The following is a 26,433-nucleotide window of genomic DNA, read 5'->3' as shown; positions in this document are numbered from 1 at the left end:
ATCCCGTCTCTCCCTTTTCCATTTGCTCACTATAATTTAATCTAGTGTAGCTCTACTGGAATCTAGTGTAGCTCTACTGGAATCTAGTGTAGCTCTACTGGAATCTAGTGTAGCTCTACTGGAATGGTTTTGCGAGAATCTTGTATTCAGGGATTAAGTAATAAGTATTTTAGAAAAGTTTATTCATTCAAACATAAAAATTATGTAACCCAGATATCTAAAGGGAGAGGACTATGGCCGATAAATTAATGTATCCCCAATGATTATACACAAAATTATCCCTTCTGTAGATTGCAAGTAGTGGTTGAACACTCAAATTAATAACCCAACCAAGCAAAGTCCCCAAAGTTGTTGAGCTAACGAATAAGAATAAGACTTTGAGGACTAGTGTAATAAACAGACCTCTCTCTCTCTCTCTCTCTCTCTCTCTCTCTCTCTCTCACTCTCTAACTCTCTCTTTCTCTCTCTCTCTCTCTTTCTCTCTCTTTCTCTCTCTCTCTCTCTCTCTCTCTCTCTCTCTCTCTCTTTCTCTCTCTTTCTCTCTCTGATATAAACGCCTTATTTGTTTGCTATTGTATTTCGATATGTGGAAGAAATATTTTACTTCCAATGGCCATTCCCTGTATCCCAGCTGAAATTGGACTTTCTCCCGGCCGAGTAGGCTTTCTCACATGCATAGTACCAGTAGATTTACCAGGGTAATATATTCTTTTATGTTAAAACATAAATATGATGATATCCTATTATATAAAGTAGTAAGGTTTTTTTGGTCTGAAGCTTAAGATCTTAACAACTATTGATTCGATTTGGTTTTCTATTTTAGGTAAACTTCATAGAGGTCTTTTTAAGGTTTTAGGCTATTTAATTTTCAGATTTAATTCTTAGGATGGTTTTAGGCTATTTTCTAACCCCGCTCAATACTTAAGATGCTATGGTCGCAGCCGCTAGAGTTTTATGTGGTTAGGGGTTCAACAACTATCAAAATATAATTTTATTAAGAATTCAGTTAATTATGATTTTAAATTGTTATAATTAATATATAATATATTATAAAAACTCTCTAAAATGTTTTTAGGTTTAATCAAATACAAAAACAATCGTTAAATTATTTCAAAGTTTGACATATTTTAGCTTAACAGTTTATACATATTTAAAACATATACGGAGCCAAATAGAATATATTTACCCCTGTTTAACCATTTGTTTATACATTTTCGGAAACCAAAGAAATTCAGATCTTGGTACATAAACACACATACAGACAGACAGACTACCGGATACTCAAATAACATTTACTCATGCAATATCAGATCTTAATCTTAGTTTGAATTAAACAAGCAAGTGTTTAGTAGTGTAGTGTTTGTGATAGATGGATACCAGACAAAAAAAAATTATATAAAATTGCAGATTTTTCACAATAAAGAAATCCATTAATCATAGCAAATAATGTTCAATTAAACGCCGCCGGCTAAAGACTAGAAAAATTGTATTTTGTATAGTGAAACTATTAACAGTTTAAAATGTCAGAAAACAAAGAAAATTTCATTGGTAGGTTATTTATTTTTATCTTACTTTTTTAAAAGCGAAACTTTTCTATAAATGGGTCAGACTTAAATGGATGTTGTCATTCTTTTTTTGAAACAAGAAAACCTACATCTTTTAATAGCGGAGAAATATATTATTTAATTCAATTATAAAATTATCTTTTCAATAGGCATTTCTTTTAATCGTATTAGCAAATGTGCCCCTATTATCTAGAGGCTTTATATTCTTAGACATAAAGAAAGGGGACAAAAATAGTTTTAAATCATCCCACAACTTAAACCTAAAAACATCCCATCAATTATGTGAAGCTTTCATAAAATTGAGAATTCAATCGGTTCATTATTTATAGAAATATTAAGCTACAGACAAATAAAACCACATTACTACTTTATGTAATAGGATAATAAACTTAAGAGTTTGATAAAAACGTTGATACCGAATTCATATATGAGCATTATTACAAAAAAAATTTCAGTCCGTAGGTGAAGTCCAAAAAAGTATAAATATCAAAAAAAATGAAAAATACAGAAATACTGCTTCTATACAAGTGAAATTAGTATTTGATTAAAAATTTTATTATCTGTATTTTGTACATTTTAATAAACATTCCTAGATATTTTTTTAAAATACACTAGAAAGTCCCATTTTTGTACATAATATTAGTTTTACAAAATATAATATGTGAGTTTTAAAAACCATAAAGTTTATATGTAAAACTTAAGAAACCATGAATTGTTCATAGATTATTATGTACAAATTAGGACCCTGAAATAGCCTGTCATAAATTTACAGAGAGAGAGAGGGGACAAGGGGCTGTTTATTCCACTAGTCCCCAAAGGTTTTTGATAACCAGGGAGTAAGGGAGGGGATAATGGGCAATTAATTCAATTTAAGGGTTTTCAAAGAAAGGCCATGAAATTCAGATTAATCCAGAAATTTTGGAGGAAATTGTAAAGGGTGTGCTAATAAAATTCAGAAAACTATAAAATAAGAAAGAAAGTTCCAAGAAAAATGCAATCATTTGAAAATTAGATTACCAGTATATCAGAATGATGTAACCATCTGTAATAAATTACTAGAAAAATCTCCATGGAACTCGTTGAACCCATTTTCCTAGATTTTAAATGTCACTATAAACAAGAATTAAATTTAGGTTATTAGATTAGGGTTCTTAGATTATTTATTACACAAATATCACAATAAGGTTTTTATCTATGAAATTATATTTTTTGGAGTTTTTTTTAAAAAAACCAGCCATATCAAAACAAATTCTTCCGTCTGCTATATTCAAAACTAACACAGCGAGTAGCAGCATTTCATGCGCTAGTACCCACACTCAGTCAGAAGCTGCTAAATTCATGCACATTCCCTTTAAGCCAGTACCCAAAGTCTGAGACTCCTAAAAATGGAATATTCTATCCATTGTCCCCTTTCTTACTCCCTGATAATAACGTATTCTTATTCGTTGGCTTCACAACTTTTGGGACTTTAGTGATTTTTTGGTTTATTGATTCAATAAGTTGAGTGTTCAAACGTTTCAAACACTAATTTTAATCAATAAAAGGGTAATTTTATGTTTCTTCATTTTTGACGTACATAGATTTATCGGCCATTGTCTTATAAGTCTCTGATAAGTTCTAACGCAAATAAAAAAAATTAACGTATTTGATTTCTCCTTATCATTAATGCACTTTAAATTCGTTAAAACTTTTTACAAAATTAACTAAAACGTCAACACTCCTTTTTCGGTTAGTCAGTAACTACCGTCTTTAGTGAAAAAAACTTTAAATTTCCTAACAGGAAATTTGTACAGATATTCGGTGTATTTTTTGTTTGTTTGTGTAAAGTTCTGTTAATTTTATAATTTTCATAATCCTTGCGCAAATATTATTAATGTAAACCTATCAAACACCTGTATTTAATTTTCTTAAAATTTTACATTATATTTTTTACAAAAACAAGGAGGGAGGGGACAATGGGCTGTTTATTACACCAGTCTTATAATAACCGTTTCTTATTCGTTGGCTTGACAACTTTGGGGACTTTTATTGTTTTGTTCATTAATTTGAGTGTTCAAACGTTTCAACCACTAATTGTAAGCTACAGAAATAGTATTTTTGTTTATAATCATTAGGGATTTATATTGATTTATCGCGCATTGTCTTATCTCTTTAGATATCTGGTTATACATATATTCTAAAAAAATGATCTGTGACTAAAAACTAATAATTTGTGAAAATGTGTGCAGGATTCTCACTATTGGCGGATCAATTGCAAAGAAAAACAGTGAAAAAGGGATTTGAATTCACCCTCATGGTCGTTGGAGAATCCGGCCTTGGAAAGGTATGTAATAGTTATTTCTCGCATCGTATTATAAACGGCTTTCCGCGGATATAGAATGTACAATTATAAAACTGGTTTTAATCTTATGATTGTACATTTTTATATTCGTAGAAAGCTGGATATAATACGATACTAGACATAGTTTTTTCGTATGGATGAGAACCGGTTCCTATCCACCGGATTCGAATGAATACGAGAAATGACTATCATTACCCTAGATGGACTGTCAGTACATGCCTAGCGTACAGAGCATGAACGGCTGACATGACAGACTGATTTACTAATGTATGAAATATAGAGAAGCTTCGCTTCCATCCCCATTAACACAGAGTCTCTAGATACAGGTTTATTTATAGGCAAACAAAACAATACTGATTTGATTTACTGGGTTAAACAGGATCGTGATCCCTTCCTTTTAAATATTTTTGGAAAAGGAGTGGCAAATTCTAAAATAGAGTATATTAAAAAAGCATTATTCATTCAAGTAAATTATATACAAGAACATTATTATCGGTGGGAGCATAGCTTCTCTATAAGTTTGTCTGCCCCTCTATACATATTCTGTTCTTTTCAATGTTCACTGACCAGTTACTCCTGTAGGTCCTATGGGATGGTGGAATATGAACACCCACCATGGTTGTTGCATTCCTTTATTGTAATTAACTAGCGGCTACGCCCTTTAGAGGCCTCTAATGGCATTTAATTTTTTTTTAAATATCTAATTTAAGAAATAATTTGTCTATGGTCATTCAGCTGTTAAATTCATGTTTCTACGCAGCGCCACTACGCAAGCGACACTATGCGGCGGGAATATTTCAATCTTTTTCGATTTTGTTGTGATTTCTCTTGGGAGGGTGGTGGTACCCTCCCCCAAAATAGTTATAAACCTTCCTATGAGAATCTACCCTGTTAAGGAGAACCTGATCGGTTCAGCGGTTAGCGAGATCCTTCGGCACAGACACACAGATACACAGACAAACAAACAGACAATCATCCTGTTACTTTAGTATAAGAAGAAGTAATGTCCCTAGTATTTACTATAAATTTCTTGTTCAGGATAGATAAAGATTATATAATAAAAGTTTTGAGTTCGGCGTCCAAGCTTTTATTTTAAGGGGAGTAAAAAAAAATTTTTGGAGGGGGGGAAATGCGCCGCAAATTTTTTTTACCCCCCTTGGACGTCTATGTTTGACTTATTCTAATACCATATGAATTATTAATAGAATGTTTTATTTTCAGTCAACACTGGTGAATTCACTCTTCCTTACAGACCTATACAGGTAAAATACGTGACTGACGAACGTACAGACCATATTTTACTTAGCTGGTTTGAGTTATGTTTCCAGTTTCAAGTTATTTTACAGTATGACTTTGAAACCAATTATTATCCGATGGATTAGAACTTCTCAGCTATGCTCGTCATTAGTATGTCCTTTGGGACATCTGAAACAATGTTCCCATAAATTTTTGCCTGTTCTCCATATTTCTGTTTTTCTTACAAGTTTAAAATCGTATAATAAAGTCTAATTAATCAAGGATATTACGGCGTCCGCATTCTGTCATTTGTATGTCTGTCCGTCCGCTCGTCTAAGTAAGTTAGAAAAAAACTAGACATTGGCAAACGTGCTATAGGATTTTAAAATAACGCCATACAAAAAATGACCAATTTTAGGCCAGTATACATTTTACCATAGGTTAATTACAATAGACACTGGCCTATCATTATTAATTTTTGTTTGTCGTTATTTTTTAAAAAATAAGATTACTCTTGTTTTTTTAAGTAATCGTAAGCTGCCCCCAGTCTCAGAGAGACTAACCAAGACAACAGATATTGAGAAAACAAAATTGGAAATTGAAGAAAATGGAGTCAAACTTAGGTATAACATAAGGATCTAAAGGGATAAGACAATGGCCGATAAATTAGTGTACATCCCAAATGATTATGCACAAAATTACTCCTTCTGTAAATTACAGTTAGTGGTTGAAATTACATTCATTTGAAATAATGTAATCATATTAGCCTTTGTCTCCAATTGAGCAAAGCCTCATTATATTTCAGTCATAATAAGATATATATATACATTCATTTGCTAATCCTACAATGAATATTGATGTCACCTTCTTGATAACTTAGAGGGGGGCGGTGGTTTACTCTACCCCAAAATATTTAAAAACCTTCACTCTGGGAAGTTATACTTTAAAGGAAACCCATATTAGTACATCGTCTATCGTAATCCTCCCGTAGGTTGACATCCTGTTACTCTTATATAAGGATTGCTGTAAATTGTGGCAAAATTTTTTTTAAAATTTGGCATGATGTACTTTTAGGTTGACTATCGTGGACACGCCAGGCTTTGGAGATGGCCTGGAGGGTGCTGATGCCTGGCAGGTACTAATTTATTCACTTTAAGACAGGGGTCGGCATCTACGCCATAGCCACAACTAAGCTCCAAATGAAACCTGTTTGGATGTTTTGAAATTTTTTTTTACTAGTGGATTTGTAAAATTTGGATCAAGTTTAGAATTTCTGCTGATTTTAAAAATTGTAAAAGGTTGATATCCCTATGGCTTTCAGGCGGCTTATGAGCGGCTGACAAACTCTGCTTTAATAATGCATGCCTTTTTTTGAAATCTTGCTTTTCTTGGCAATTTTTCTCCTTAGCAATGAGTCGTAACTATAAGTTTCCGTCGATCTAATCTGTCAAAATTAAAACCATTTTTGCAAGCCCCGAGGGGCCGAAGGCCTAGGCAAACACATAACAAAATTTTTCAGTGTGAACCGGTTCTAATTTAGTGGATATTAATCGGTTTCGAAGCCATAATAAATAATGTTTAAATTTTAGGCCTGTTTAAAATATGTGAACGACCAACTAGGCCTCTACTTTCAATCTGAAAATAGTGTCAACAGGTTAGCATACCAGGGAGCTAAAGGGATAAGACTATGGCCGATAAATTGATGTTCATCCCAAATTATGATACACACAATTACCCTTTCTTAAGATTACAATTATTGGTTGAAACGCTTTGACACTCAACTTAAACTTAAAATTCAAAATTAAAGAAAAGTCTCCAAATTTGTTTCGCCAACAAAATTGAAAACTTTATTATAAAACTTTGGGAAGATTTTAACTCTTTAAGATTTTAGTGGAAAGTCATGTTTTCGCGGATAAAAAATTAAACATTATAAAATAAAAAAGGCCCGGTCCAACAAAATAGTTAAAATATCATGAACTTTATTTTAATTTTCGTAACTGGCTAAAGTATAATACAACACATGATTTTAATCCAGTGGACAATAATCGGTTTCAAAGCTGGATCTTTAAATCATTTTAGTGGTGAGCCAACTTTCCACCAATGAGAGCACAGCATTTTATGAAATGCCGCGCTGTGATTAGCTAAAATTCGGCTCACCCCGAACTGGCTCACCACTAAAATGATTTAAAGATCCAGCTCTGGAAATATAAAATATTAAGGAAAAATATGACTGATAGTCGCGTACACTGCTGCCTATACTTCCTTTCACCCTATGGTCATGGTTTGAGGCCTTTAGATATCGGTAAGATTGAACTTTAAGCATTTTGAATATTGTCATTTTTCCAAATATATAGGTTTGTAGTAAATTGTAAAACATTTTAGGCTTTGCAAAGGGTTTTTCTTTTGGAAAGACATTTTTAAACAACAAAAAAAGAATACATTTTGGTATGAGTACCAAAAGTAAAATGTTATTTATTGCAATTTGGCATTATAATACCTGATTACAGCTTTTATATACAATTTTCCCGTTTCAAATGTAAATTATTCTTGGTTTTTCTAAATCTGCACATTAGTTCTAATAGTTAGGTTGCTATTTTCCCTGTGATTTATTAATCACGTCAGTTAATTTTTCTTGTAGGAAGGGAGGGGATCTTTATTTTAGCCCGCTGCATGTTTTACTTTATTAGAGATCATGAAAATCTAGTGTTAGATCCAAGTAATGATAATAGTTATTTCTCGCATCGTATTATAAACTGCTTTCCGCGGATATAGAATGTTCAATCATAAGAAAAATCGGCTAAAAAACTGGTTTTTATCTTATGATTGTACATTTTTATATTCGTAAAAAACTGGATATAATACGAAGCTAGACATAGTTTTTTTTCGTATGGATGAGAACCGGTTCCTGTCCACCGGATTCGAATGAATACGAGAAATGCAATTATCATTGATTTTTTCTTTGCATAATCTTAATTGTTTGTTAGAGTTTCTGAAACGGCTGCAGTATAAAGTCAACCTAGTACCTGTTATTGCTAAAGCTGACTCCTTGACAAAAGTAAGAAATTTTAGGGGGTTAATCTAATGAAACAAGGATGACAATATCAATTAAAGCCAATCTTAACCAATCGGACGGATAAACGAACATCAATAAACGTAGAGTGACTACATTTATAATATTTAAAAAAAACTATTATTTCAAATTTAGAAAAAAAAATTTCGTTTTGTATCTACGTACTTGACGTTTTAGACTAGATTAGATCAAAAAGATTCAGTATCGATTCATTTAATGTCAATTTATATAATTTGTTTCATATAATTATAGTTATTTCTTATAAGTTACGTTTTTTCATATGATCAAAATTCCTATACTTTTTACTTTATGCCTAACTAGCGGCTACGCCCCTAGAGGACTCTAGGGGCACTTGAGGAGGGGGGAGTCGAATTTAATAACCCAATTTCTTATTTTAGATTTTTTTAAAGTAAAGCTACCCTGTAAAGAAGAACCCGATCGGTTTAACGGTTAGTGAGATCCTTCGCTACAAACAAACAGACAGACAGACAAACAAACAGACAGACATCGTTCTACTTTGTATTATAGATACCTGATGGGTGCCTTAACTCTTCGGTGCTCTAACCCTACAGGGTTACAGTCTGCCTATTATAACCTAACCAACCTAACGTATGTTATAAAAAAAAATAGGAAGTATATGAAATGAAATTATAAGAACTTAATTTTAAGAAATAAAATAATATGAAAACTGCACCTTTGTACAATAATACAACTAAAAGTTATTTGACTTGTAGAGCTGCTTTTATATTAAAAAACTATTTTAAAAATGTTAAAAAAAACATATGAAAATGCTTTGAATATATTAAAATTGCTTTTAGACTGAGCTTGCTGCCAAAAAGAAACGAATAATGGCCGAAATAGGTAAGTTTTTCATAATTTGACTTAAACAAGACATTTGTAATCAACCCACCTACAATCATAAAAGGTGTGCAAAAAATGCGTAGATTTTAAAAATTCAAATTGCGCGGCTTGTGTTAATAGTAGAAAAATGTTACGCATACCGTTAGAACCGCTAAGAATTCTATTTGTATTAAATATAAAAACGATTCTTGTGCTACGCATAGTTTAGGAGCTAAGTGTTTAAAGTGTCCCACCTGACGTAAAACTTGACTTGCGAGTATATAACTAAATATTGGAAAATTGGGTGTGCAAAAAGAGATGCGTACATTTTTAGATTTCAAATTGTGCGGCTTGTATTAACAGTAGATAATGTTACGCATACCGTTAGAACTGCAATGAACTCTATGTTTTGGAAATGTAAGAACGGTTCCTCACTGCGAATTTTAAAAGAAAAAAAGTTGACCCTCAAAATTTCACCTTAAAGTCATACTTTTCTATTAGTTTACAGTCCACTAAGTCGTAAGCCGTAAGAATTAAAATCCATTAAGTCCCTTCTAACGAGATATTGGCAACTTTTTGCACACATTTTCGAAAACTTCACTTATTTCCTTTATTTGAAGTTTTTGTTAATAACATTTTCATAAAAGTTTTCAGTAATAATCATTTAAGATCCATTGTTGAGAAAAAAATAACTGAAAAAGTGTGTTTCCATTCAAAATAAGCTTAAAATCTAATGATTTTAAATATTTGCGATTAAATGGTAAAAAAGAATATTTTTTGCTTTTTGATAGCCTGAATATATTTAATTTTGTTTTTTATATAATCTATTCTTTGAAAAGACATGCATATTTTTTCAGATTTAAATTAATCAAAATTAATCTATAGCCTTTAAAAAAATACTTTTGATAATTTTAAAATCAATGAAAAATAAAATAGTTTTATTAAACAAACTTTTGGAAAAGGTTTAAGATAACTTCATAAAATTAGCATTTAAGTAGGATATTTTTCTTGTCTATTTTAAAGATGCAAATTAAACATAGTTAGCAAATATTTAATTAGCAAGAATAGTAATAAAATATTTCAATAACTACTTAAACCTTTTTTGTGGCTATGTTATTTATTTAAATAGAAAATCTATTTTGTCAGAATTATAAAAATAATGAAGTATTTTCAAACAAGCTTGCAAAATAAACGTAAATTTATCAAACTTCCTCACAGTTTATAAGAGATATTGTTGTAAAATATTAATTATCAAAATAAAATCTTTAATTAACAATGTTTAAAACACCTAAAAGTAAATTCTTAGCAAAATTAGATTTATTCTCTAGATTTAGAGTAGCTGCACTACTTAAAAAAACATCTAGTATTCAAACCTATCAGCTGATCAAATTTCAATAGTCATAAATTGGTGGTTTACAGATATTTAAACATATATATACCTTACAGATTTATTTTTAAGATGGAATGTAAAGTATATTATACGAGATGTCATTTAGTCAAATTTGAAACAAATTTTTTTTCATTAATTGATTAACAAACAAGGATGACAACATCCATAAGTAGTGAAGCACAAAGAATTGTGGATGGGAATACGTAGAAGTAGATTTAAAGTGTATTTATTCAAATCAAGAATAGATTTATTGGAGAAAATAAACACGAAACCTTGTTTTATTTTGTATGATGAAAACGGTTAAAGTAAATTACATACTAGATGCACATAACAATGGAAAAAGTATTTTGAAACTGTTAATGCAAAAAAAGTTTTAAAATTGGACCAAAATACCAAAGATATGGGGAAATATGTCAAAAATATAAAAATAGCAAAAAACCTGCTAAAAGGCAGTTTGGCCGCCATTGTTTCTTTTCTTAAAACGCCAGAATTTAATTTTGATATCTTTAACTGAAAATATTTGAAAATTGGACCATAAACACCAAAGATATGGGTAAAAATGTGAAAAATATAAAAATAGCCAAAAACCTGCAAAAAGGCAGTCTGACTGTCATTGTTGTTTTCTTCAAACGACAGGAAATTTAATTTTGATATCTTTAACTGAAAAAATTTCGAAAATTGGACCATAAACACCAAAGATATGGGGAAAAGTGTGAAAAATATAAAAATAGCCAAAAGCCTGCAAAAAGGCAGTCTGACCGTCATTGTTGTTTTCTTCAAATGATGGGAAATTTAAATTTGAAATCTTTAACTGAACAAATTTTGAAAATCGGTTCATAAACACCAAAGATATGGGGAAAATTTGGAAAATATAAAAAATTGCCTAAAACCTGCTAAAAAGCAGTCCGACCGCAATTGATGTTTTATAGTTAATTGTGCTTCTTAATGATGAGAATGTTGTCAAAAAAATTTCAGCTCTCTATCTTTTATAGGAGCCGAGAAAATCACGTTTCCCCCAATTCATTAATTATGGACGGACAGACGGACGGACGGACATTTCAAATTATAGAGTAGCTTCGCTACTAAAAATAATGCTATAAATTTAAACTCACAAAGAGACTATTGTGTATCTTAATAATAGGTTCTTTCTGCAATCTGAATCAAAACAAACTTTTTCTCTCATTCAAGTCAGGGATGATTTTAGTACCAAAAAAATGAAACAAATTGAAATACTTTTAATTTAATTTGATATTATCGTACAATATTTTTTATATATTTAATTAAAGAAATATATTCATGAAATTTTTACCTGTCATAAAGACGACATATAAAAACAACATCCTTATAATGAAATTAAAATCTATATTCAAAATTTTCAAATTCATTTTATGGTCAAGAAGGGACGAGAAGGATTTGAATCTCAACATTAACTTGTTATTTTGCTTGTATATTTATCATATTTCTTTTATACAGTTTAGTGGTAAAGTTTGGTAATACTTTATTTCGAGTCTATGCCATTGTGTCCTGTGTTACAAATAATCTAGGAGCTAGGTGGTAAAATGTCACAAAATTTACTCGCAAGTCGAGTTTTAAGTCTGTAGGGACATTTTAACATGTAGCTCCCTTACTATACGTAGCATTAGAATAGTTCTTATATTTCCTAAAAATATACTGCTTAGCGATTCTAACAGTATTCGTTACATTTTTCTACTATTAACACAAGCTGCGCAATTTGAATTTTAAACATCTACGCATTATTTTACAGTGCACCGTTTACACAGGATTTAGGGAATGGACAATCAATCTCAAATAAATAATTTGTTTAAAGCTGATGATGTTATAGAACAGAAATATTGATAGATTGTAGATAAAGAGCTAAAAAAATCTTATGTTAATGAACTACAGCATTCCTAGAGATGTATGGATATACAAATTGATTCAAAATAAAGCATTCGTTTATTCCTGAGCATTTGGTGATGGATCATAGATTTACAATAAAAAACAGTTAAAATTTCCAGGGATATAGAAAGGGACGGGAATAGTCCCTTTCGTGGATTTTTATATGTCATTTTAAATTAGGTTATATTGGGTTAGGTGATTGCCCCACAGGGTTAGGCAATTAGCCCCGCAGGGTTAGAGCGGCCCGCAGGGGCTAGAAATAGGAGAAAAGCTACTGTGAAAAATACGAAGAATCGTCCCTTAAGGCGCGTTGCCAAGAAAGGGACTATACCCAAAGGGACAATAAAACTAAGCTAAATATTTTTGTAGCTGAGCATGGTATAGAACTATATCAATTTCCTGACACAGATTCAGACGAAGATGAAGATTTTAAGGTGAACTTTAACTTACTAGCGGCTGCGCTCCCGGAGCCTATTTGAAGCTTTTCTCAAATAGAGAACTCAATCGGTTCAGTTGTTACTGAAATATTAAGCTTCAGATAAAAAGCCTTGGTACTTTATATAATATCATTTCTTCACTAATTTTCAGATTTCTTTTAAAGAACGTGTCCTAACTTTTGTGATTTTTTTAATCCATTTGTGACGAGCTCCCAAAGTAAAAGTTTTGATTCAGAAGGTTTAACAAAATAGATTTTTTTAATAAAGACTCAACAGAATTAAAAAAGTAAGGTGTCAAATTTAAGACCTTCCAATTTTTGTTCATAATGGCAATTTTTTTTAGTTGCGTATGGTACCTTAAAACCAACTTAATTTTAAATTTAGATAATTTCAAAAATAAGAGGTCTACAAAAAAAAACGATTGCATATTTAAATTCTATGGATAATTTTAAATATACTATTTACTAAAAGCACCGACTAGCTATTTTTTTTAATTACAAAAGGTCGGACACGTTCTTTAGGCTATTTATATTTTAATTTAAGATTTTAATATGATTTAACTACTAGAATTCCACATCCAAAGACATGAATTTAAAATAATATAACCTAAAACCATTAAAGCCACTACATGAAGCGTCCATAAAATGTAAAAACCAAGTCGGTTCATTAGTTAGCGAAATCATAACGACGGAAATATGTTTACTTAATCTTTTTTGTTGTTGTTTTAAGAAAAAACTTTCTATTTATATTTGTAAAAAAAAACTTTTTAAAAAAATTCTTTAGTATGTCCTCGAGACCGATTAATATCCGCAGGATTTGAACCATATTGAAAAAATAATGTATAGCATTGTATTGCAGACAATTTTCCATGAATATTGAAATAAAAAATAATATATGTACCACCTTTGTTAGCCAAGGCCTTCAGCCCCTCGGGGCTAACAAAACTGGATATGATTTTATATTTTTATATTCGCGGAAAGCTGTCTATACGATGAATAACTATTACAGGCTGAAAATGAGAGACTAAAGAGTGGTATTCCTTTTGCAGTCGTTGGTGCAAACACAACTTTACAGGTATTGTCTGCAGGCATTTTAGGTGATAAGACAATTGATTATAAATTCTTTTATAAACTAAGATTACATGTTGGTATGTAAGAACACATGAAGCTTAAAAGTATTAAAAATTTGTCTTTAATTAATCGTTTGCTTATATATTTCTGATATTGGGACATTGCTATTTATGGATGTTGTCATCCTTGTAAATTGTAACTTTACAATTTTTTTTCCAGGATTTGTTTATGTGATTCTATATATTATCACGCAACCTTTCCTTGGATACTAAATGTATACATATAGGTAGATGTATAACCAGACAACTACCTGGATCCAGTCGTGGCAAAAATTTTCGTCTGCAAGTAAATAGCTTTCTGGCTGTGTTAATATTTCTGACAATATTGGTGATATTCAAAGACCCAAGTGAACATGTTCTTTTATTTTAAATTCTCGGATACCAATTTGTTGTAAAAAGGTTGATTTACTGGGAGAGGACATTAAACTGGTTGCTACCCTAAGTTTTAAAAAAAGCTTTCCCCCTTTTTACTTTAAAACTTTGAATACTTTGTCATCATTGGGGATATACATCTCTCCCCCTCTCCCCTCCCCTCCCATTATTTTCATTCTACTTAAAAAAATATTACTAGAAAATTATTACTATTAAATATGTACACTATTTCTAATATAAGTAGGGCCATATTTTATTAACGTGATGCTAATGGTCATTTAGGCCTGTAATGCTGCAGTGCAATAAAACGAGTTATTGCACAGGAAATAAATTACAATTACAATTAAAAATGGGTGGGAGTGGGTTACAGTGATCGACAGCCCATTTGAGGGAAAGCACCAAACTAAAGACGAAATCACAGAACCTTATAAGAAATGATAAACAAATTTATCTAAAATCTTCAAAAACATTTTGCTCTAGGTTGGAAATAAGACTGTACGAGGACGCCAATATCCATGGGGGATAGTTGATATCGAGGATACAAATCACAGTGATTTCATGCATCTCAAGAGATTCCTCATTCAGACTCATATGCAGGTAAAATCAAGGAGGGAGGGGAACATTGTGATGTTTATTACACTAGTTTTATGTAACCGCTTTCCTTTGGGTTGACTTAACAACTTTAGGGACTTTTATTGGATTTTGATTAGTTGGTTCATTAAGTATTATAGTATGTGTGCATATTACATACCTGTGATATTGTCAGGATATGTTGCAATACAAAATTAATTTATTTCAGCCCGGGATCCAAAGGGATAAGACAATGACCGATAAATGTTTGTACATCAAGTATCCAGATCTTTTAAATTCTTTATTTTTAATCTTAGTAAGTTGGCCCAAGACTCAGAAAAGGTAACATTGGACTATTTATTAGGATTATTATTAGTTTTATAATAATGCTGTCTAATTTGGTGGCTTTACAACTTTGTGGACTTTTATTGAATTTCTATTTTGTTTAATTTTATGCAATATCACTTATATTTATATCTATAACCTTTCATATCATAGGAACGAGTTATAAATTAATAAGATTTTTCTGACTGCAGCTTAAGATTTAGATAACGAATATAACGATTTTGTTTTCCCTTTAAAGGAGGCTTTACATAGGTCCAGGGGTGTTTTTAGGTTGATTTAATTTTAGATTAAAGTATTGGGATGTTTTTAGGCTATTTTGCCCGTCCCTATACTTCAAAATACAGAGCCCCAAGCTGCTAGGGGCGCAACTGCTGGTTTACTTATGTAATAATGGAAGTTATTTACATAATATTAATACATATACCTATTATATGAGCCTTTTCTAAGAAAATTCATGTGGATAAAAAGCAAAAGAGGGAATTAAGTATAAAAAGCAAAACAGTTACACAAACATAAATTTTGTCATCCTTGTTTTGTAAAATTGATGTTCTTTTTAAGCATATCAATCATTTTCGGTTGACATGGTTTTTATGTTACATGGTCTCATCTCTTACACGTAATTTACTTTTCACAGAGGATTTTCAACTAGTGGCTGCGCCCCAAGCATCCAGGGGCTCTATGTATATCCGGAGTTATGTTGAAGGGCAGAAAAATAGTCTATAAAACATACCCAGACTTTTAAAAAGTAGCCCAAAACCATCTCGGAACCTATAAGAAGTGTCGCTAAAAAGGAGGAGCGTATCTGTTCAGTGGTTAGCGAGATCCTTTGCTACATCAACAAAAGCTTACTACTTTATATAATGGAATATACATAGAACTATTTTGATAGCGTTATGCGGTAGAAATGGAGAATATGTGGAGATTATGACAGTGGAAATTTTGTCACCAATTTAGGTTGCTGCAGTTGGCCTCATTTATTGGTTAGTTCGATTCTCCAGGATAAGGGAAGGGAGTTAAGGAAGTAGATGTTGAGTATTGTTATATAACAAGCTGGAAGTAGAATATCATCAACTAGCGGCTACGCCTCTAGAGGCCTCTAGGGGCACTTGAAGAGGGGAAAGTTGAATTTGATAAACCAATTTTTTGGGGGGGAAGGGAGAATTTTGAGGGGCGATTTCTCTTGTCAGGGTTGTGGTACCCTCCCCAAAAATAGTTATAAACCTCCCTAGGACCTAATAGAAGCTACCCTGTTAGGGATAACCCGATCGGTTCAGCTGTTAGCGAGATCCTTCGGTACAAAAATTCAAACACACAGACAAACAAAGAGACATCCTGTTACTTTATTATAAGGACTAGCGGCTGTGCCCCTAGCATCTAGGGGCTCTATATCTTAGGAATATGGAAGGGCAGAAAAATAGCCTAAAACCTACCTACCCGGACTTTTTATAAAAATAAAATAGCCTAAAACCATCCTGAGACCAATAAGTAGCTTCACTGTAAAAGAGGACCAAATCGGTTCAGCGGTTAGCGAGATCCTTCGCTACAGACAAAAAAAAGCATACTACTTTATATATTAGATAGCGTTTGCAAGAATCTTTCACACTATCTTCGTACTATATATCCATTGCAGCATATGCAAAATTCCAAAAAGGACTTAATTTTGGCAATAATGTTGATAAGAATCCAAAATAATTATATTGAAATATTAGGCAAATAATTAATTTCTTAATATATTTTTAGGATTTAAAAGATGTGACCCATGATGTTCATTATGAAAACTTCAGGTGAATTTTTAATGACTAACAACACCCATTAAAGCGAACTCGTAAAAAATGTAATTCAATTATGTCTGTACTTCTCAGTGAGGTATGTAACATTGGGTTGTTTAATAACGTTTTCTTATTCGTTAACAATCTTGGGGACTATTGAATTTGATTGGTTGGTACATTCAGTTCAGTGTCCAAACGTTTCAACAACTAATTGTAATCTACAGAAGAGGCAATGTTGTGTATAATCATTTGGGATGTACATCAGTTTAAAGGCCATTGCCTTATCCCTTTAGATCTCTGGTGCTACTGTTTGTCAAACTACTATGATTATATCTCAAAGATCTAATTTAAACCATTTTTTTTAAATCTCATATTTTCCGCGTAATTATGTACTTTTTTTGTGGGGGCTGGGAAGGGGTTAGTTTATTTAAAATTCCTATTTTTAAAAGCTATTGATCCATCTCAACCCAAGACTACTTTATCCAACTAAACTAACATCTTTGTATAACCCATATATATTTTTCAACAACAAAAGTTTTCATTCTCAATCGTCTACTAAACTTTTTTGACATTTTAAACATATTAACACATAACACTCCCGCTATTTGTCAACATAAAATTGTATTGTTGCTAAATATTTTAGGATAGCCTGTCTGCAAGAACTAAAAGCAGCTGGTATAGAGCAACCAGCTGATATTACAAAGTCTACAGAAAGATTAGATGAAACTTATGAGGTTGGCAAAAATAGATTTAGTTTACCCTGTTGTACTGCGTCCGAAAATAATATTGACAACTTTGGAAATTTTATTGCATTTTGACCACATTTCAACCACTAATTTTTATCCATAGAAATGGTTATTGAGTGTATCTCCATTTCGGATGTATATCAATCTATCGGCCATTGTCTTATCCCTTTAAATATAAAAAAAAACCTAATTATATACAGAGTGAGTCAAATAAAACTGAGTTTTCCGATTTTCAGAAACAACCAGAAGGAAAACGGAAAAAATAATTAAATGTCCTTGTTCTCTGTATAAAAGCACATCAAACTTTTTGAAATCTTTATGCTCTAATAAGCACCGTTGTTTTCAGAAATATTCAAAAACACCTTTTCTAAGTTTAATGTATATTTTTATAGAGAACAAGAACCTCTAATTGTTGTTTCCATATTCCTATTGGTTGTATCAGAAAATTGGAAAACTCAGTTTTTTCTGACTCACCCTGTATTTGTTAATAAAAGTAAAACAATAAAGTATGAAAGGGTTAAATAAATTAAAGGCCCCCATGTACCATGTGCCGACTTTCAATTGGTTCTTTGAATATCAGCCAATTGCGTCAGAAATGTTAACACATCCAAGTCGCTACAAATGAGCCGAAAGAAATTTGATAGCAGAAGAAAAAGGTCCCCTACACTGGATCCAGATAGTTTTCTGGTTTATACATCTATATTTATCAGGGAGTAAGGGAGGGGACAATGGATCGAATATTCAATTTTTATGAGTCTCAGACTTTGGGTACTGGCTTAAAGGGAATGTGCAAGAATTTAGCTGTTTCTGACTGACTTTGGGTACTAGTGCACAGAATGCCGCTAACTCGTTTGTTAATTTTGAATATTGCAGACAAGTATCAATAAACTTAATTTGTTATGATGTGGCTGGTTTTTTAAAAATTTTTCTCTCCAGAAAATATCATTTCATAGATAAAAACTTTATTGTGATATTTGTTTAATAAGCAATCTAAGAATCCAATTAAATTTTGGGTTATGGGGCTATGGGTTGAATAGGTTCCAGGGAGTTTTTTCTAGTTATTAATTACATAATAGTTACGTCAGTCTGATGTGCTGGTAATATAATTTTCAAATTAATGCTTTTTACTTGGAACTTTCTTCTTATTTTATTGTTTTCTGTATTGTATTAACTCTCCCTTTGAAATTTCCTCCATATTTTCTGGATTAATCTGGATTTCGAGGTCTTTCAGCAAATACTCTTAAGTTGAATTAATTGCCCATTGCCCCCTCCCTTACTCCCTGTATATTTATACATTTATTATTATTTAGGATCCTGAGAAGATCCTGTTGCTCCAGCAGAAGGATGAGGAGATCAGGAGGATGCAGGAGATGTTAAACTCTATGCAACAGAAAATATCAAAATCTTAAATAAATTTTCAGTTATAGCTTCCAAACCGGTTCTCAGCTATTCTGAAAACGTGTGTTGCATCGTAGTATGGACAATTTTCTGTGAATAAGAAAACAAAAATCATAAAACTAGTTTTAATTTTATGAATTTTCATTTTAATATCCGCGGAAAGCTGTCTTTAATAGGATGCGATAAATAACTATTCTTAATATTTATGTTTCTTTGATAATAAAAAAAAACAGGGATTTGTATCCGTGCATCAACAGCCTGTAAGCCTCAGGGAAATCAACCTTTTACAATTCTAAATTCTGGAAGTCTAAACCTGACTTATGTAAAAGAATCCCTATTTAAAAAAAAAAAAAAAATTAAGCATCCAATCGGGTTTAAATTTAGGATTAGTCGCGACATACTCGTTGTTGGCGAGGGGGAGGAGGGGGGGGGGGTGATAGGTTTGAGTCTAGGTCCGACACCGCGTCATATCTAAAGTCGTCAAAAATAGTTCCTACTGCTGCTAAGTCAAGTGGGCGACATAAATAGTAAGAGTAGCGGGAATGCCTTGGCCTAAAAACAGGCACAACTTATTACCATGTACAGTTAGGACTTCTCAGACATAGGTCGTGAAATCAAGGGGTTTGTTGTTGATGGATGTTACTTAACCTAATATCCTTGAGTATCAAATCCTATTAAACGCTAGGATAACAAGATGATAACTTAAATCGAAGGAGAATCCCGCCCTTGCGAGGTAATGGTAAACGCTGCTTTGAAAGCTGAATATCTGAAATTCAAAAGTTTTTCTTTTTTTATGGTTCTTTTAATTAGAGTAATTCATGCAATACACAAGTCATGAATTTTTTACACTAATTATGACATGATCGCCTGAAAGTTTTATAATTTTTTCAACAAACTGGAATAAACTTACAATGACGAACGTCGCTCGGACAAACTCTAGTTATAGAATAGCTGAGCTACTAAAAATATAACAAAAAAGCAAAAGTAATTTTTGTTATTAATCAAACAAAATAAAAAATGTATTATTTTAATAAACTTATTAATGATGCATGACTTAGTATTACATAATAATTTATGTCATGCATGGCAGGACGTACATGAGGAGTTTTTGGACAAACATTGTTTAAAACATCACCAATTTTTTTCAGCAATGTTAACCCCTTACAGTCGGGCCCCTTGCCGCACCTTAATCGGTCGGGGGGGGGGGGGGGCCTTCAACGCCTCCCCTTATTATCTCAGTTCCTATTAGAGCTAATGGGGTAAATTTTTTGTGCAAGTCCCCTGTTTGATAATGAATTTCCGACCTTTTATAAGTCTAAGTCAATTTTCGCTTCCTTCACCCTTTTATTTAACAAACTTTGTTTTTAGGTCTTTTTTTTACTTAAAAATTTCAAACGGCTGTAATTTTCTTATTTTTGAAGCTAGAAGAAATTTTTTTTCCAGAAAATGTTTATATTTATGTAAATTTTACATTAGAAATATCAAAATATAAATTTCAGCGGCCGCAGCTGTACTTGGCAGCTGCCAGCCGCCGCAGTCGGCGGTCGGCGGGAAAACGGCGGCGGATCTTCATGAAATTTTAATACGCTATGTAAACATGTAAGAAAAGCTTAAATTTAAAATTTGAAGTCTCTAAGTCAAAAATTGCGGCCACAGGAGCCTTTTAAAGATTTCTGGAGACCTGGAGGATCAGGACCTGCAGGATCATACCTGGAACCTGAAAGTGACTTTAACACCTGTATTTCATATAAGGATGTACTACTAGAGGATTTTTTAGTATTTTGGTATGAAAAAATGGACACACAGAAAACTGTCCCGAATTTGTATTAATTTTGAGGAACAAGACTCCAGTGACGTCATATTTTTCTTTCCCGAAAAAGGGAAGGGGGGAAGAAAATCTCTTCAAAAGAGATGGGGAAAAACCCCTTTTCTCCCATCTCTTTTTTCTTCCCCCCATCACTTTTTTTCTTTCCCCCTTCCCTTTTTCGGGAAAGAAAAATATGACGTAACTGGAGTCTTGTTCCTCAAAATTAATACAAATTCGGGACAGTTTTCTGTGTGTCGAAAAAATGCTTTGTTTTAGTCAAAAAAAATATTTTTGCTCTTTACCTGGATGACCCTGCCAGGTTTGCTGGCATCCTGTGCCCGCCAGGATGGAGATATTAAAAAAATTCCAACTCTCAATTATGTGTCATACCCATACTTAAAAAGTCAAGCAGTTTGGGCTCTTTATCTTTCACACACAGAAAATGAGATAGAAAAAACCGGATGGGGGGGCGTTCAACGCCCCCCCCCCCCTCCGACCGTTAAGGGTTAACAACCCAGATAGCACTTTACAACCTCGCACCCACCACCCTCCCCCTCCCCCAACAATTGATTTGTTCTAGGGAGGTAAACACTTCGCTTTATTAAATTTATGGTTTTATTGGGTAAAGTCTTTTTTATGTCTTCAAACTGATTGACATCCGCTAGATTATAACCGGTCCTCAACCATAACAAAAAAAAACATGTATAGCATCGTAATACAGACAATTTTCTACGAATACTAAATGAAAATCGTAAAATTAATACCAGTTTTGGTAGGCAAGGCAGCTGGCCCTTGGGGCCAACAAAACTGGTATTTTGATATTCAAGGAAAGCTGTCTTTAATACGATTCGATAAAAATCTATTTTATTCATAAATTTGTGTTTAGAATTTATGTCTTTCTTCTATTGTCATCTTTATTAATTTTATATTGTCAAGTTTTGTATTTTATATGTCAAATTGTGCTTTCCATCAAACTGCCTATCGAATATTGACCCCCCCCCCCCCTCTTTAATTTTGAGTGGGGTTACACAGTACTCAACAAAAACTGACCTAATGTAAGTAAAACACGAAAAGCTATCCTCAATTATTTTAAAAATAAGGTGGAGGGGGTATTCAGTGCTCGAGGAGAAACTTTGAGGAAAATAACTGTCAATTTATTTGTAACAAGGATATGTATGTCCATAAATATCACAGCTTTATCAATTCTTTTATGAATTGTTATTAAAAGGAATGTTCGCAACAAAAACAAATTTTGATTTTTCAAAATCTAATCTGAAACTCTTGGTCTCTGTTCAATTTAAGACATATTTTATATCTTTACATTTTTGGTTAGTGAGCTTTGGATATATGGACAGACACTAACTCTAGAGAAGTTGCGCTACTTCTAATAAACCAATATTAATTGAACTTAACCCCAAACTAAATTGTTCTAAGTTGAAATGAAAATTAAAAGCTGCCCTTTTCTATAATATTTGTTGATAACTTTTAAAGAGAAGCTTTCTATGTACTTTCAGGGTCAGTTCGTTCGTCCACCCGTAATTTAGATAGACCCGATCATGAATTTAGGAATTTTACAAATGTCCAATCGAGCTCAACCTTTACATGATGACTCCTAAAAAGTTAAAAATATATATAACTATTTGGAATTCCATTTCTAGATGATGATTTGGCGTCTGTGTTTGGAATTTTGGAATGCTGATTTCAAAGAGAACTACGCAGAATTTTATACGCGAAGTCCATAATCAGATCAAAAGGCTTAGCAAAAGATTAAAAATCCTGTTTTTAAGCTTAATTGAGATATAGTTATTTGTACATTTTATTTGTTGGCTTTCCCTTTTATTGATGTTGTCATCCTTGTTTATCTATTGAAAGCAATCAAAATGAAAAACATAAATAATGCAAAATTTCTTACCCTCTGTGATTTGTAATTTAAAATTTTACTTTTAACATTTCTTATTTTTGTAGATAGATTTCTTTGTAATTTGTATTATTTATATGTTTATAATTTAATATGTATTATGTAACCCTAGTCTTGTAATTTTAATAAATCACTTTTTTAAATTTATAACAATGTAATTTATTTTGTTTAAGTAATCAATGAAAGTTAGTCTTTTTCTTATCTTAAATAAATTTTATGGAAAAATGTAGAATATGAGCACATTCAATCCCTGATAATTTCATGCGTCAATCCTGAATAGGGTTCCAGGACAAACACAGGAGTGTTAAAATATTAATTTAAATAAGCATTTAAAACACATATAAGTTGGTCTAAAATAGGTTAGGTTAGGTTAAGTGTTCACTCCTGCGTTTGTCCACTCTGACGTTTGCGACTCCTACGTTTGTCCTAGGACCCTGAATAGGAGTCGAGAAAATCACGAAAACCTATAAATCTAGCACCCCAAATAACAGACAGATGGACAAAACAAAGTATAGATTAGATTGGCATATGTCATAGGAATATTCACTAAAAATTTCAGCTGTCTATCTTGAATAGGAGCCGAGAAAATCATGTTTCCCCAATAGCGTTACGAAAGGACGGACAGACAAAGTGAATTATAGAGTAGCTTCGCTACTAACAATAACATCCTAAATTCTGTAAAATTTTGCAGGCAAGCCTATGAATTAAAGTTTCCTTCCATAATCCATATAGATTAAACTATAGAAGTGGAAGGGGTTAAAGTCCCCACCCCGTGTTCACTGTGCCAACTTTTAATTGGGTTTTTCAATATCGGCCAACAGCGTAGGGAATATTAACACAGCCAAGTCGTTACAAAAGGGCAGAAAGCAATTTGTTAACGGGCAAAAAAAGGTCCCAAACACTGGGTCAAGTACTTATCTGGATTATATATCTAAATTTATACATTTATTGCATATAGAAAGAAATTTGCAAGACTTAAGAATCAATACGTAACTATCACTGCAATATCTTAAAATAGTTGGGATCAGAGTTATGATTCAGGGATAAGATAATGACCGATAAATTTGATTTACATCCCAAATGATGATACACAAAATTACCCCTTCTGTTAGAGATTACAATTAGTGGTTGAATAGTTTGGACACTCAACTAACTGAACCAACCTATTGAAATTTATTAAAAGTCACCGAAGTTGTTAAGCCAACGAATTATAAACTTTTTATAAATTATTGTAGACTAGTGTAATAAACAGCCCAATGTCCCTTCTCTCCCTGGGAATAACTAGGATCAACATTGCATGTAGAAACGAATATGCAAGGCCAGAGAGGGTGGAAATGGGCATTTGGCTGTTTATCACACTATTCTCCAAAATTTTATAATAACGTTTCTCGTATTCTCGAATCCGGTGGATAGGAACCGGTTCTCATCCATACGAAAAAACTATGTCTAGCATCGTATTATAAACCGCTTTCTACGAATATAAAAATGTACAATCATAAGATTAAAACCAGTTTTTTAGCCTGTGCCTTCGGCACCTCGGGGCTAAGAAAACTGGTTTTAATCTTATAATTGTACATTCTATATCCGCGTAAGGCGGTTTATAATACGATGAAATAAATAACTATTCTCGTATTCATTCGAATCCGGTGGATAGGAACCGGTTGTCATCAATACGAAAAAACTATGTCTAGCACTGTATTATAACCAGTTTTCTACGAAATAAAAATAGCCCGTGCCTTGGCATCTCGGGGCTAAAAAAAAAGGTTTTAATCTTATAATTGTACATTTTATATCCGCGGAAAGCCGTTTATAATACGATGCGAGAAATAACTATTCCTTTTCATTGTCTTACCAACTTGGAGGACTTTTATGGAATTTTAATTGGTTGGTTCATTTTAAGTTGAGTTCCAAACGTTTAACCACCAATTGTAATCTACAGAAGGGAAATTTTGTGTATTATGATTAGTGATGTACATCAATTGTCTTATCCCTTTAGATCCCTGCGTTTAGTGTCCTTGAATATCATATATTAAGCATAAGTGATTATGTATAAAATTAAACAAAATCTCTACTTCATACCATCACTATAACAAGATTAATAAAAGTCGCGCTCTATGAATGTTTATACATATCTACCAAATATGTTTGCTATTTTTACAAAAACAAATTTTGGATCATGGAAAGAAAACAAAGTCATTCCTAAATTAGGACAGAAGTCACCTTCCTAGGAAGGACATAAGTAGCCTTCCTTAAGTGAGAATTTGTTAGATGAAGGGCATAACATGCCTCCCTTAACAAAGATTTTGCAAGATTGAGGACATAAGTAGCCTCCATTCACCTCACAAAACCTAGTTTTTTGATCCTTCACATAGCAAAATCTTGCATAAAATTGGTTTTTGGTCCATCACATAGCAAAATATTAGAAAACTTAGCTTTTCCAGTAGCTTCGCAAATTCTTGCAAAACATAGCAAATTCTTACAAAACATAGCAAATTCTTGCAAAACATAGCAAATTCTTACAAAACATAGCAAATTCTTACAAAACGTAGCAAATTCTTGCAAAACATAGCAAATTCTTGGAAAACTTAGCTTTTCTGTCCTTCACATAGCTAATTCTTGCAAAACATAGCAAATTCTTACAAAACATAGCAAATTCTTGCAAAACATAGCAAATTCTTACAAAACATAGCAAATTCTTACAAAACATAGCAAATTCTTACAAAACATAGCAAATTCTTGCAAAACATAGTAAATTTTTACAATGAGGGTCCCAAACTCAAAAATGAATTTTCAGCACGATCTAACCACCGGTTCTTGAGATACGGTGACCTGGTGTCCTTGGTACCGACGGTAAGGTTTGAGAAATGGTTCAAATCTTTAGTAAATTTGGCTAAGTCCAAAAATTTTTGACACTTAGAATATTTTCGACCTGGTGTAGGTACGCTTGGTGTCACCTGGGTATTTTTTCTTCGAAAATTTGACTAAGTGTCAAAATATTTTTGGACTTAGCCAAATTTACTAAGGATTCGAACCATTTCCCAAATCTTACAGTCGGTACCAAGGACACCAGGTCACCGTATCTCAAGAACCGGTGGTCGGATCGGGCTGAAAATTCGTTTTTGAGTTTGGGACCCTTATTGCAAGAATTTGCTATGTTTTGCAAGAATTTGCTTCGTTTTGTAAGAATTTGCTATGTTTTGTAAGAATTTGCTATGTGTTGCAAGAATTTGCTATGTTTTGTAAGAATTTGCTATGTTTTGCAAGAATTTGCTATGTTTTGCAAGAATTTGCTATATTTTGCAAGAATTTGCTATGTTTTGTAAGAATTTGCTATGTTTTGCAAGAATTTGCTATGTTTTGTAAGAATTTGCTATGTTTTGCAAGAATTAGCTATGTGAAGGACAGAAAAGCTAAGTTTTCCAAGAATTTGCTATGTTTTGCAAGAATTTGCTATGTTTTGCAAGAATTTGCTATGTTTTGCAAGAATTTGCTATGTTTTGCAAGAATTTGCTATGTTTTGCAAGAATTTGCTATGTTTTGCAAGAATTTGCTATGTTTTGCAAGATGAAGGACATAAGCAGCCTTCCTAATGTGAGAATTT

At 32.3% G+C, this 26,433-nt stretch overlaps 1 protein-coding gene across 1 annotated transcript; it reads left to right on the top strand.

Moving 5' to 3' along the window:
• Nucleotides 1–1,236: 1,236 nt before the first annotated feature.
• Nucleotides 1,237–19,463, top strand: LOC145319613 (septin-4-like). The gene is made up of 15 exons (XM_080161847.1): nucleotides 1,237–1,548; nucleotides 3,794–3,888; nucleotides 5,128–5,168; nucleotides 5,670–5,765; nucleotides 6,217–6,277; nucleotides 6,732–6,796; nucleotides 7,362–7,444; nucleotides 8,127–8,197; nucleotides 9,031–9,073; nucleotides 12,711–12,775; nucleotides 13,787–13,852; nucleotides 14,760–14,876; nucleotides 16,935–16,978; nucleotides 17,607–17,697; nucleotides 19,020–19,463. Exons 1-15 carry the CDS (start codon nucleotides 1,521–1,523, stop codon nucleotides 19,116–19,118), a joined length of 1,065 nt encoding a protein of 354 aa, XP_080017973.1. The 5' UTR covers nucleotides 1,237–1,520; the 3' UTR covers nucleotides 19,119–19,463.
• The last annotated feature ends 6,970 nt before the right edge of the window (nucleotides 19,464–26,433 follow it).

The sequence above is a fragment of the Acartia tonsa genome, chromosome 5 (genome assembly GCF_053477335.1).
Source record: "Acartia tonsa isolate MP-2025a chromosome 5, ASM5347733v1, whole genome shotgun sequence".
In the NCBI taxonomy this organism is placed as follows: domain Eukaryota; kingdom Metazoa; phylum Arthropoda; class Copepoda; order Calanoida; family Acartiidae; genus Acartia; species Acartia tonsa.
Note: the sequence above shows the minus strand (reverse complement) of the source record. Positions and strands in the feature narration are given on the sequence as shown.